Here is a 14,194-nt window from a genome sequence, read left to right on the forward strand (position 1 = left end):
TGGCACTGTTTCCACATGCTAACATTTTAGCATTTGTGGCACAACTCCCATTCAAGTCATGGGACCAATATCAGCATTTTTCCCATACCATGTACAAAACATCTATAAGTGACTTTGTTGAGCTTCACAGTCCATTGTAGATACTATTGGATGATTTTGACATGATGTGCGAAAAAGGCTAAATACAAAATAGATTAAATACCGAAATCAAATTTATCTAAGTATTCACACCCCTGATACAATACTTTCGATAAGCACCTTTGGTGGTGATTACAGCTCTGAGTCGTCTGGGGTATGTCTGTATCAGCTCTGAGTCGTCTTGGGTATGTCTGTATCAGCTCTGAGTCGTCTTGGGTATGTCTGTATCAGCTCTGAGTCGTCTGGGGTATGTCTGTATCAGCTCTGAGTTGTCTGGGGGCTTTGAGTCGTCTTGGGTATGTCTGTATCAGCTTTGAGTCATCTTGGGTATGTCTGTATCAGCTCTGAGTCGTCTGGGGGCTTTGAGTCGTCTTGGGTATGTCTGTATCAGCTCTGAGTCGTCTTGGGTATGTCTGTATCAGCTCTGAGTCGCCTTGGGTATATCGCTGCTGGTTAATCAAAACAGATTGCTTCCTTTTTGTTACATTTTATTACAACCAAACTCATTAGAATGATTCACCTTCCTGGTTTTACGGTGACAACGTCCGTGGAGGGCTTGCAATGCAACGTATGGAGATGTGTGAATCTGATCTGATAGATGGTTCTGATTAGGTTTATAAAACAGGCCTAATAGGGAGTAGTAAAACACTTAGTGGACATTCTCGCTCTCTCTTTATATTGGATCTTTGTCCAGCTACTGTGAAACGTTTGGATTTGTGTAAAACCCTTCATAGACTGTATGGTTTTAATATTATACACTGTGAGTGTGTTTAGACAGCCTGTTTAAAACAAGATGTTGATTCATGTTGTTTAGACTTTTGATGAGAATTTTTCATTCTCTTTGTTGTGAATTTAATCTTGTTCATTGACAATATAGTGTATATATATTTCAACAATGAAGCCATGCATTAACTTAGAACAATGTGGACTGCAAAAAGGTTCAAGTTAACATATTTAGCAAAAATTGGATTTTTAACATTTTTAAATGTTTTATTTCACCTTTATTTAACCAGGTAGACTAGTTGAGAACAAGTTCTCATTTGCAACTGCGACCTGGCCAAGATAAAGCAAAGCAGTGTGGCACAGACAACAACCCAGAGTTACACATGGGATAAACAAACGTACAGTCAATAACACAATAAACAAGTCAATGACACTGCAGAAAAAAGAAAGTCTATATACAGTGTGTGCAAAAGGCATGAGGAGGTAAGCATTAAATAGGCCATAGGAGCTAATAATGACAATTTAGCAGATTAACACTGGAGTGACAAATGAGCAGATGATGATGTGCAAGTAGAGATACTGTTGTGCAAAAGAGCAGAAAAGTAAATAAAATATAAACAGTATGCAGAGAACTGGAAGGCGGCCAAATGAGGTGTTGGCTTTGGGGATGATCAGTGAGATATTCCTGCTCGAACGTGTGCTACGGTTGGGTGTTGTTATCGTGACCAGTGAACTGAGATAAGGAGAAGCTTTACCTAGCATAGACTTATAGATGACCTGGAGCCAGTGGGTCTGGCGACAAATTTGTAGCGAGGGCCAGCCGACTAGAGCATACAGGTCGCAGTGGTGGGTGGTATAAGATGATTTGGTAACAAAACGGATGGCACTGTGATAGACTGACTCCAGTTTGCTGAGTAGAGTGTTGGAAGCTATTTTGTAGATGACATCGCTGAAGTCGAGAATCGGTAGGATAGTCAGTTTTACTAGGGTAAGTTTGGCGGAGTGAGTGAAGGAAGTTTTGTTGCGAAATAGAAAGCCGATTTTAGATTTAATTTTGGATTGGAGATGTATAATATGAGTCTGGAAGGAGAGTTTACAGTCTAGCCAGACACCTAGGTATTTATAGTTGTCCACATATTCTAGGTCGGAACCGTCCAGGGTGGTGATGCTAGTCGGGCGAGCGGGTGCTGGCAGCGAACGGTTGAAAAGCATGCATTTGGTTTTACTAGCGTTTAAGAGCAGTTAGAGGCCACGGAAGGACTGTTGTATGGCATTGAAGCTCGTTTGGAGGTTAGTTAGCACAGTGTCCAAGGAAGGGCCAGAAGTACACAGAATGGTGTCGTCTGCGTAGAGGTGGATCAGGGAATCGCCCGCAGCAAGAGCAACATCATTGATATATACAGAGAAAAGAGTCGGCCCGAGAATTGAACCCTGTGTTACCCCCATAGAGACTGCCAGAGGTCCGGACAACATGCCCTCCAATTTGACACACTGAACTCTGTCTGCAAAGTAGTTGGTGAACCAGGTGAGGCAGTCATGAGAAAAACCAAGGCTATTGAGTCTGCCGCTAAGAATACGGTGATTGACAGAGTCGAAAGCCTTGGCCAGGTCAATGAAGACGGCTGTTGGCCGGGGTTGGAGTAGCCAGGAGGAAGGCATGGCCAGCCGTTGAGAAATGCTTATTGAAATTTTCGATTATCATGGATTTATCAGTGGTGACCGTGTTACCTAGCCTCAGGAGGTGCTCTTGTTCTCCATGGACTTTACAGTGTCCCAAAACAGGATGCGAAGTTCTGCTTGAAAATGCTAGCCTTTGCTTTCCTGACTGACTGTGTGTATTGGTTCCTGACTTCCCTGAACAGTTGCATATTGTGGGGACTATTCAATGCTATTGCAGTCTGCCACAGGATGTTTTTGTGCTGGTCAGTCAGATCTGGAGTGAACCAAGGGCTATATCTGTTCTTAGTTCTGCATTTTTTTAACGGGGCATGCTTATCTAAGATGGTGAGGAAATTACTTTTAAAGAATGACCAGGCATCCTCGACTGACGGGATGAGGTCAATATCCTTCCAGGGTACCCGGGCCAGGTTGATTAGAAAGGCCTGCTCGCATAAGTGTTTTAGGGAGCGTTTGACAGTGATGAGGGGTGGTCATTTGACCGCAGACCCATAGCGGATACAGGCAATGAGGCAGTGATCGCTGAGATCCTGATTGAAAACAGCGGAGGTGTATTTGGAGGGCAAGTCGGTCAGGATAATGTCTATGAGTGTGCCCATGTTTACGGATTTAGAGTTGTACCTGGTGGGTTCCTTGATGATTTGTGTGAGATTGAGGGCATCTAGCTTAGATTGTAGGACTGCCGTGGTGTTAAGCATATCCCATATCCCTAACACACTGAACTCTGAAGCTAGATGGGGGGCGATCAATTCACAAATTGTGTCCAGGGCACAGCTGGGAGCGGAGGGGGGTTGATAGCAGGCGGCAACAGTGAGAGACTTATTTCTGGAGAGGTACATTTTTAAAATTAGAAGTTCAAACTGTTTGGGTATAGACCTGGAAAGTATGACAGAACTTTGCAGGCTATCTCTGCAGTAGATTGCAACTCCTCCGCCTTTGGCAGTTCTATCTTGACGGAAAATGTTGTAGCTGGGTATGGAAATCTCAGAATTGGTGGTGGCCTACCTAAGCTAGGATTCAGACACGGAAAGGACATCAGGGTTAGCAGAGTGTGCTAAAGCAGTGAGTAAAACAAACTTAGGGAGGAGGCTTCTGATGTTGACATGAATGAAACCAAGGTTTTTTCGATCACAGAAGTTAACAGGATAGGATAGGTCTGTATTTTGTTATTTGGTTTCTGTAAACTGTTTAACAAACTATAACAGACTAATATTGGAATTGAAGGGCAATACCAAGGCAATACATGAAATACTTTAAACATACAACTTGAAGCAACCACATACAGGCATTTGGAAAGTTTTCAGACCTTTTGACTTTTTCCACATTTTGTTACATTACATAATTATTTTAAAATTGATCAAATCCAATAAATTCCTCTTCAATCTACACACTATAACTCATAATGACAAAGTGAAAAAGGGGTTTTAAAAATTCCAGCAAATGTATTAAAAATAAAAAATAGAAAAACCTTAGTCAGTAATACTGACTTTGCTACGAGACTGTAAATTGAGCTCAGATGCATCCTGTTTCCATTGATGATTCTTGAGATGTTTCTACAACTTGATTGGAGTTCACCTGTGGTAAATTCAAATGATTGGACATGATTTGGAGGGGCACACACCTGTCTATATAAGGTCCCACAGTTGACATTGCATGTCAGAGAAAAAACAAAGCCATGACGTCAAAGGAATTGTCCGTAGAGCTCCGAGACAGGATTGTGTCAAGGCACAGATCTGGGGAAGGGTACAAAAAAACGCCTGCAGCATTGACGGCCCCCAAAATCACAGTGGCGACCAAGACAGAGCTCTAGAGTTCCTCTGTGGAAATGGAGCACTCCATCAATCAGTTGGAGCATTCCAACAATCAGGCTAAATAGTTCCGTCTGGCCACTCTACCATAAAGGCCTGATTGGTGAAGTGCTGTAGACTGTTGTCCTTCTGGCAGGTTCTTCCATCTCAGCCAATAAGCTCTGGTCAGTGTGGTCATTGGGTGCTTGGTAACCTCCCTTCTTGCCAAGTTTGGTCGGACGGCCAGCTCAAGGCAGAGTCTGGGTAGTGTCCCAATGATGGAGACCCCTGTGCTCTTGGAAACTTTCAACACTCTAGGAATAGTTTTATACCCTTCCCCAAATATACGCCGCATCACCATTCAATCTCAGAGATCTACGGACAGTTCCTTGGACTTCATGGTATAGTTAATGCACTGTCAACTGTGGGACCTTATACAGACAGATGCGTTTCTTTCTAAATCATGTCCAAATAGTTGAATTGGCCACAGGTGGGCTCCAACCAAGTTGTAGTGACATCTCATGCATGGTCAAAGGAAATTGGATACCCCTGAGTTGCAGAGCAAAGGGGTCTGAATACATATGTACATTTGATATTTCTGTGTTTCATTTTCAATACATTTGCTAAATTGACAACAAAAAAAAATTCACTTTTTTATTATGGGGTATTTTGTTTAGATGGGTGAGATTTAATTTTTTTTTAAATCCACTTTGAATTGAGGCTGTAACACAATGTGTAATAAGTCCAGGGGTGTAAATACTTCCTGAAGGCGTACATTAATATATGCTATGCTTTATATGAAATCTATTCTTCATGTCCATGTTACTTGTTGCCCATCATTGCTCCCCTGTCTCATACCCCATCTCGTTGCCAGCAACATTGCCTCAACAAATTGCCAGTGGATCATGGCCTTTAGGGTTAGTACTTTTAAGTTTCTCCATCAGGGTTAGGGGTCAGAGGTCAGTACACCTTTCGCGTACTCAAGCAGGGTTAGGGTTAGGGGAGTGTTTTGCAAACTTGGTCCTGGGGCCCCCCTGGATACAGGTTTTGTTTTTTGCTCTAGCGCTACACAGCTGATTCAAATAATGAAAGCTAGATGATGAGTTGATCATTTGAATCAGATGTGTAGTGCTAGGGCAAAAAAAAAAAACATGCACCCCTTGGGGTCCCCAGGACCAAGTTTTGAAAACCCTGGGTTAGGGTTAAAGGTCAGAGGTCAGTGCCTTTAGCTACTCCGGCAGGGTTAGAGTTATGGTTGGAGGTCAGAGGTCAGTACCTTTAGCGTACTCCAGCAGGTCTCGCTGTACCGAGGTGTTCCAATAGGGGGCGCTCTCATAGACATAGAAGCCAATCACAGGAGAGTAGGAGGAGAAGTAGCGCTGCTGGGCGCGAGCATACAACAACGTCCCTGTATCCATAGCAACCAGAGAACTGGGCTCCGAGCCCTGGCTCACCTGCAACACACATGTTATTATATTTTAGATAGATTCTTAATAACGGTTAGGGCTTAGAGTTAGAAATATTAACGTTAGTAGTCAGTGGAATTAGTATAATTAGTAGTCAGTGCACTTAGTAGTCAGTAGAGGTAGTAGAGTTAGTAGAATTATTAACGTTAGTAGTCAGTGGAATTAGTATAATTAGTAGTCAGTGAGTTAGTAGAATTAGTAGTCAGTAGAGTTAGTAGAATTAGTAGTCAGTAGAGTTAGTAGAATTAGTAGTCAGTAGAGTTAGTAGAATTAGTAGTCAGTAGAGTTAGTAGAATTAGTAGTCAGTAGAGTTAGTAGAATTAGTAGTCAGTAGAGTTAGTAGAATTAGTAGTCAGTGCAGTTAGTAGTCAGTAGAGTTAGTAGAATTATTAACGTTAGTAGTACAATTAGTAGTCAGTGAGGTTAGTAGAATTATTAACGTTAGTAGTCAGTAGAGTCAGTAGAGTTATTAATGTTAGTAGTCAGTAGAGTTAGTAGAATTATTAATGTTAGTAGTCAGTAGAGTTAGTAGAATTATTAATGTTAGTAGTCAGTAGAGTTAGTAGATCATTAATGTTAGTAGTAGGTAGAGTTAGTAGAGTTAGTAGATTATTAACGTTAGTAGTCAGTAGAGTTAGTAGAATTATTAATGTTAGTAGTCAGTAGAGTTAGTAGATTATTAACGTTAGCAGTCAGTAGAGTTAGTAGAGTTAGTAGAATTATTCATGTTAGTAGTCAGTAAAGTTAGTAGAGTTAGTAGTCCGTAGAGTTAGTAGAATTAGTAGTCATTAGAGTTAGTAGAATTAGTAGTCAGTGGAGTTAGTAGTCAGTAAAGTTAGTAGAGTTAGTAGAATTATTAACGTTAGTAGTCAGTAGAGTCAGTAGAGTTAGTAGATGTAATGACTGTCCTGGTCAGGTCAGGTTACAGGAGACCACAACCCTACAGATTATCTCTCAACCGCAACAGAGGAGGAGAGATCTAGAGGTCTGAAGATGTGGGGGGTTTTATGACCCCTCACGCCCATGGCAAATCTCAGGCCACAGACAAATTCCTTTGTCCTGCTACTATGGAGAACCAGCCTCAGAACATTAAACATGAAATAAAGGGACTTTGGAACAATGGTTTCCGTCAGCCACAATGGTGGTCATGACGATAGATGGAATATGAAAATGTACGTCATTTTTGTTTTGTTATTAAAGGTTAATAGATGACGTTATTACGAAAACAGTGTAACGTGAAGAGTTTATGTTTGATGTTTATACATTGTACGTTGTATGGAAAATATCCAAATCAAAGAGAATGTTTTGGGGAAGATGAAATGTTAAGTTAGTTGTCTAAAATTGGATTTGAATAAAATCTAGACCTTGCCTCATTAACTTGGTACGCCCAGAGAATTGACCTAAAGGCGGTTACGCCCACTTCTGACCCAAGGGTATAAAACCTGTGAGTATAGAATTTACAGACAAGACTACGTGGCCCAAGCTGCAGCAAGGTCTAAAAAGTCAACAAACCCAGAACGCAACGCAAGTTTGAGGACAAAGAAATCCTTTTCTACCCAAGCTACGGAGGAGTAGCTGTGTCTATGCGGGTGAATTCAAGTCGAACCACCTAGCCTCCATCTCCCATTGAATCGTGGTATCTAAAGGGTTTCATTCCTATGCTGTGAGCTCTGAGAAGAAGACCCCTTCCAGAGCAAAGGGTGAGGGAACAGACTCCTAAGCGCAAAAGGACACTGACAGCGGGAGGACGATCAGGGAGGTGCGCCGGAGTAGTGCGTAAGCTGAAGGCCTACGCAGAGAATCCTCGGAGATCATCCCCATGTAATTACATCATTATATTCGGACCCATAAGAGAGGCAGTTTGGGGCAAGGCTAGGGTTAGAATAAAATAGCTGACAAATTAACCCAAATGTATATTTCTCTTGTGTACTTTCTTTTTTCTCTCTCTTTTGAAATCCTCATTGTGAGTAACAACCGCCATAGTGTGTTGGCCCGTTATACTAAGTTCACATCAATAGCCTAGAATGTGTTTTGTCTATGTGTATCTTTTATCATAATTTTAGTTTTTTAGTAAATAGATATTCAACTAAGATTGGTTTGGTACAAACTCATTGGTGAGACCCAGGTCCGTGCAGATTCACGGGCTATACGACGTTCAGAGCGAGATTGGTAGAGGCAACTGGTTAATTAGCGGCTGTTGTAAAATCGATATTCTGATATTCTTTGAGTTAATTTGGGAAATAGAAACTCAATAAAAACCCATGGTACCCCAGGTTAATGAGTTAATAACAGCTTGATTCAATTAATCACGCAATTAGAAACTTTAATCATTCGATGAACAACAGTCGTCACATGAACTAATACAACGTCACGACATAGAGTTAGTAGCCAGTAGAGTTAGTAGAATTATTAAAGTTAGAAGTCAGTAGAGTTAGTAGAATTATTAACGTTAGTAGCCAGTAGAGTTAGTAGAATTATTAACGTTAGTAGCCAGTAGAGTTAGTAGAATTATTAACGCTAGTAGAGTTAGTAGAATTATTAACGTTAGTATTCAGTAGAGTTAGTATAATTATTAACGTTAGTAGTCAGTAGAGGTTGTAGAATTATTAACGTTAATATTCAGTAGTTAATAGAATTATTAACATTAGTATTCAATAGAGTTAGTAGAGTTATTAACGTTAGTATTCAGTAGAGTTAGTAGATTATTAACGTTAGTAGAGTTAGTAGAATTATTAACGTTAGTATTCAGTAGAGTTAGTAGAGTTATTAACATTAGTATTCAGTAGAGTTAGTAGATCATTAACGTTAGTATTCAGTAGAGTTAGTAGAATTATTAACGTTAGTATTCAGTAGAGTTAGTAGAATTATTAATGTTAGTAGAGTTAGTAGAATTATTAACGTTAGTATTCAGTAGAAATAGTAGAATTATTAACATTAGTAGAGTTAGTAGAATTATTAACGTTAGTAGCCAGTAGAGTTAGTAGAATTATTAACGTTAGTAGCCAGTAGAGTTAGTAGAATTATTAACGTTAGTAGCCAGTAGAGTTAGTAGAATTATTAACATTAGAAGAGTTAGTAGAGCTAGTAGAATTATTAACGTTAGTAGAGTCAGTAGAGTTAGTAGAATTATTAACGTTAGTAGAATTACTAACGTTAGTAGAGTTAGTAGAATTATTAACGTTAGTAGAGTTAGTCGAGTTATTAACGTTAGTATTCAGTAGAGTTAGTAGAATTATTAACGTTAGTAGAGTTAGTAGAATTATTAACACTAGTATTCAGTAGAGTTAGTAGAATTATTAACATTAGTATTCAGTAGAGTTAGTAGAATTATTAACGTTAGTATTCAGTAGAGTTAGTAGAATTATTAACGTTAGTATTCAGTAGAGTTAGTAGAATTATTAACGTTAGTATTCAGTAGAGTTAGTAGAATGATTAACGTTAGTAGAGTTAGTAGAATTATTAACGTTAGTATTCAGTAGAATTAGTAGAATGATTAATGTTAGTATTAAGTAGAGTTAGTAGAGTTATTAACGTTAGTATTCAGTAGTTAGTAGGTTATTAACGTTAGTACAGTTAGTAGATAATTAACATTAGTATTCAATAGAGTTAGTACAGTTAGTAGAATTATTAATGTTAGTATTCAGTAGAGTTAGTGCAGTTAGTAGATTATTAATGTTAGTAGAGTTAGTAGAATTATTAATGTTAGTAGTCAGTAGAGTTAGTAGATTATTAATGTTAGTAGTCAGTAGAGTTAGTAGAGTTAGTATAATTATTAACGTTAGTAGTCAGTAGAGGTAGTAGAATTATTAATGTTAGTAGAGTTAGTAGAATTATTAACTTCAGTAGAGTTAGTAGAATTATTAACGTTAGTAGTCAGTAGAGTTAGTAGAATTATTAACGTTAGTAGTCAGTAGAGTTAGTAGAATTATTAATGTTAGTAGAGTTAGTAGAATTATTAACGTTACTGGAGTTAGTAGAATTATTAACGTTAGTAGAGTTAGTAGAATTATTAACGTTAGTAGAGTTAGTAGAATCATTAATGTTAGTAGAGTTAGTAGTCAGTAGAGTTAGTAGAATTAGTAGGTATTAGAGTTAGTAGAATTAGTAGTCAGTGGAGTTAGTAGTCAGTAGAGTTAGTAGTCAGCAGAGTTAGTAGTCAGAATAGTTAGTAAAGTTAGTAGTCAGAATTATTAATGTTAGTAGAGTTAGTAGTCAGTAGGGTTAGTAGACAATATAGTTAGTAGAGTTAGTAGTTACTAGAGTTAGTAGTAATTAGAGTTAGTAGAATTAGTAGACAGTGGAGTTAGTAGTCAGTTAGTAGTTAGTAGTCAGTAGAGTTAGTAGTCAGTATAGTTAGTAGAGTTAGTAGTCAGCAGAGTTAGTAGTCAGTATAGTTAGTAGAGTTAGTAGTCAGTAGGGTTAGTAGAGTTAGTAGTCAGCAGAGTTAGTAGAGTTAGTAGTTACTAGAGTTAGTAGTAATTCAGTGGAGTTAGTGGTTAGTAGAGTTAGTAGTCAGTGGAATTAGTAGTCAATTGGGTTAGTAGTCAGTAGAGTTAGTTGTCAGTGGAGTTAGTAGAGTTAGTAGTCAGAAGAGTTAGTAGAGTTAGTAGTCAGAAGAGTTAGTAGTCAGTTGAGTTAGTAGGCAGTTGAGTTAGTAGTCAGTAGAGGTAGTAGAGTTAGTAGTCAGTAGTTAGTAGTCAGTAGTTAGTAGTCAGTAGAGTTGAAGAGTTAGTAGTCAGTGGAGTTAGTAGAGTTAGTAGTTAGTAGAGTTAGTAGTCAGTAGAATTAGCAGTCAGTAGAGGTAGTAGAGTTAGTAGTCAGTGGAGTTAGTAGTCAGTAAAATTAGCATTCAGTAGAGGTAGTAGAGTTAGTAGTCAGTGGAGTTAGTAGTCAGTAGAATTAGCATTCAGTAGAGGTAGTAGTTAGTATAGTTAGCAGTCAGTAGAATTAGCAGTGAGTAGAGGTAGTAGAGTTAGTAGTCAGTGGAGTTAGTAGTTAGTAGAGTTAGTAGTCAGTATAATTAGCAGTCAGTAGAGTTAGTAGTCAGTAGTCAGTAGTAGTAGAGTTGAAGAGTTAGTAGTCAGTAGAGTTAGTAGAGTTAGTAGTTAGTAGAGTTAGTAGTCAGTAGAATTAGCAGTCAGTAGAGGTAGTAGAGTTAGTAGTCAGTGGAGTTAGTAGTCAGTAAAATTAGCATTCAGTAGAGGTAGTAGAGTTAGTAGTCAGTGGAGTTAGTAGTCAGTAAAATTAGCATTCAGTAGAGGTAGTAGAGTTAGTAGTCAGTGGAGTTAGTAGTCAGTAGAATTAGCATTCAGTAGAGGTAGTAGAGTTAGTAGTCAGTGGAGTTAGTAGTCAGTAGAATTAGCATTCAGTAGAGGTAGTAGAGCTGGTAGTTAGTAGAGTTAGTAGTCAGTAGAATTAGCATTCAGTAGAGGTAGTAGAGTTAGTAGTCAGTGGAGTTAGTAGTCAGTAGAATTAGCATTCAGTATAGGTAGTAGAGTTAGTAGTTAGTAGAGTTAGTAGTCAGTAGAATTAGCAGTCAGTAGAGGTAGTAGAGTTAGTAGTTAGTAGAGTTAGTAGTCAGTAGAATTAGCAGTCAGTAGAGGTAGTAGAGTTAGTAGTCAGTAGAGTAATAGTCAGTAGAGTTAGCAGTCACTCAGAGAGAGGAGAGAGAGGTGAACTCAGTGTCACGCCATTGCATTTTATGTCCAATGTATTAATAATTCTTAGTAATCAGTAGTTAGTAGAGTTAGTCGTCAGTAGATTTAGTAGCCAGTAGAGTTAACAGAGTTAGTAGGGTTAGCAGTCAGCAGTGTTATTAGAGTTAGTAGTCAGTAGAGTTAGTAGAGTCAGTAGAGATAGTAGCCAGCATAGTTAGTAGTTAGTAGAGTCAGTAGAGTCAGTAGAGATAGTAGTCAGCATAGTCAGTAGTTAGTAGAGTCAGTAGTATGTGTGTGTGTGTGTGTGTGTGTGTGTGTGCCTGTGTTACCTGTAGGAAGCCCATCAGGCCAAAGGAGATGTATACGAGGTAGAGCAGAACCATGAAAGGCTTCACATAGGTGTTGGTGATCCAGTCTCCATAGCAACGCTGCACGCAGCCTAGCAACAAGTGTGAGTCCTGGGGTCGCAGTTCAGAGATGGTGGTTGGGGTGTGTGTATTTGGAATGTGTGTGTGAGCATGTATGTGTGTAGTGTTGGGAGTGTGTGTGTGAGCGTGTGTAGTGTTAGGTGTATGGTCATGTGTATGTGTGGTGTTGGGAGTGTGTGTGTGAGTGTGTGAGTGTGCAGGATTCGCTGTATGTGTGTAGGTGTGCGCAGGATTAGGTGTATGTGTGTGTGTAGAGTTGGGTGTGTGTGAGTGAGTTTGTGAGTGTGTCTCGTCCTGGTAGCGTGTGTACATGAGACAGCGGTACCAGCGTGGCTTGGTGTCCAGCGCTCCCTTCTTGGGGACGCGGCGACAGAAACACCCGTGTCTGTACCCTGTCTCCAGGTAACCTGTGGCAACCAGACAGGTGGCGTAGAAGGACAAGGTGTAAAGGTAACCAACGGTTATGCCCAATGCAGCGCAGCGACAGAACAGCCGGACAGCCTCCAGGTTGGTCAGAGGAGACGCAGCCAGACCCAGAGACACCTGGGAACACACACACACACCGTTTCCATTGGCACTTTAAGTCAGGGTCAAATTCCAGCTGGGTGGGAGGAAACCCGGGCCAGCGCAGACACGTTTCACAACTGGGGCCTGATTAGATTTGGGCTGGTGACACTGTTAATACTGTATGCAACCACCAGCTGATCACTGCTAAATGCGAACACGTCTGGGTTTGTTCCTGTTAGCTTGCCTGAGTTTGTTGAGGTTAGCTAGCACATGGACAAGCAGCACTGCAGTAGCCAGGTATGACACCATAGCTGGATCTGTCATTTATTTTTGCACTACACAAACTTTCATGAGAACAGAGTCAGTCATGTTGTTTGGTTATCAGCCCTCAAATGCTAGTGAGCTAACATTAGCTCGCAGGTATTTTAGCTAGGCGGGTCATTTTCATACATTATTCAAAGCTAGCTACCTAAACGAAATGACCAAAAGTATGTTTCCCTTCTCCTGCGAAAGCCTCCCCTTTTCTGTCATCGCTGTTCACTTCCTGTTGAAAGTGTGTGAGGGAAAATGTCTGTGTGTATCAGATTGTACACAGATCATATGTTTAGCATAAATGCTGCTTTTCTAACAACCAATTTGGCTGGGTTCATGCAAGTGACTGATTGATTGCTCATGGGAGGAATCCTCACAATCACTGTATAGGCAATTTGGCAGTACGCCAAGAACATTGGTCTGGGAACCAAAAGGGGTATCTCAGTTTCAAGGTCTCAGCTTGGAGAGAAGAAGCCTTGTGAGGTATTGGTCATGCAGGAACCAATGTTAATGATGAATAATGAATAATGTAAATCAAGCAAATATAGCTTGTCTGTGTAAACAGAATACAAGATAACTTAAGGGACCGCCCTGGAGGAACTTCTGACCTGTACTGAATGTGCAGAGTTTGTTCTAACCTCTCCAGTTAACTGATAATAGAGAGTGATTTGTTTAATATTGACTTCAGGTTTCCCTGGTGTTGAATTTCCACCACACACCGAACAAGGGAGAGCTCGGTTTGTTGTTTTGGAAAGTTTTTCAAGTCTATTGAAAAAGATTGGTTACTAGCTAGCTACCTCTTGAGTATGGATCCCGCGATGCGGTTGGCATCAGTTGCTGGGACCTCTACCATCTATCCAGTGATCCTGCCTACCATGGCCGGGTCTGAGGAACCGTTTGGAGTGGCAGCTAGCCTAGCAGGGTTTTCTTGAGGGCTTGAACGCAGCCCGCGACACAGTTAGTCATTGTGGCTGGGACAGTGGATTGTCCCGGGCCTGTGGCTGTATAGATCCCTGCAGTTTGTTGTTGTTGTTTTCAATCTTCCCTGTGACCTGAACTGTCTGGAACTATGAGGAGTAACAGTGTAACCTATGTTGCTACAATGACAAAGACCAAATCCGGCGGGGGTACCGTTAAGGACAGTCTATCACAGGTGAGGGATCTTTTAAACAAACAAAAATAGTTCTACAAGCAATTATTACAACAAGAAAATAGCTTAAAGTGTTTTATCAAAATACTGGTGGAGTCAACTAAAAAAAGAATGGACGACCTGACAAGGTAGCTGTTCTGGAAAAAGCCAAGAACTTGAGAGGAACGTATATCTTCCTCAATGAGGACTACCCTGAAGCTGTGCACCAGAAGAGGAAAGAACTCATCCCAGCTATGAAAGCTGCCGGAGCGCGTGGGGACTTTGCTTACATCTGCTATGACAGGCTCATTGTCCCTGCTCCCTCCCAAAAGCCTGGAAGAGATGAGAGAGCCAAGACTATGGGTTCCTA

At 40.2% G+C, this 14,194-nt stretch overlaps 1 protein-coding gene across 1 annotated transcript in view; it reads right to left on the reverse strand.

Annotated features, from left to right (window-relative positions):
• Positions 1–14,194, reverse strand: part of ptchd1 (patched domain containing 1) — a 76,960-nt gene that overhangs the window by 3,029 nt on the left and 59,737 nt on the right. The window contains exons 9-11 of the mRNA XM_042317256.1: positions 12,110–12,419; positions 11,778–11,917; positions 5,602–5,779 (exon numbers count right to left, since the gene is read on the reverse strand). Coding sequence (XP_042173190.1) covers positions 5,602–5,779; positions 11,778–11,917; positions 12,110–12,419 — 628 coding nt within the window. The remainder of the gene's footprint in view (positions 1–5,601; positions 5,780–11,777; positions 11,918–12,109; positions 12,420–14,194) is intronic.

This window comes from Oncorhynchus tshawytscha, unplaced genomic scaffold, assembly GCF_018296145.1.
Source record: "Oncorhynchus tshawytscha isolate Ot180627B unplaced genomic scaffold, Otsh_v2.0 Un_contig_785_pilon_pilon, whole genome shotgun sequence".
NCBI classification, from domain to species: domain Eukaryota; kingdom Metazoa; phylum Chordata; class Actinopteri; order Salmoniformes; family Salmonidae; genus Oncorhynchus; species Oncorhynchus tshawytscha.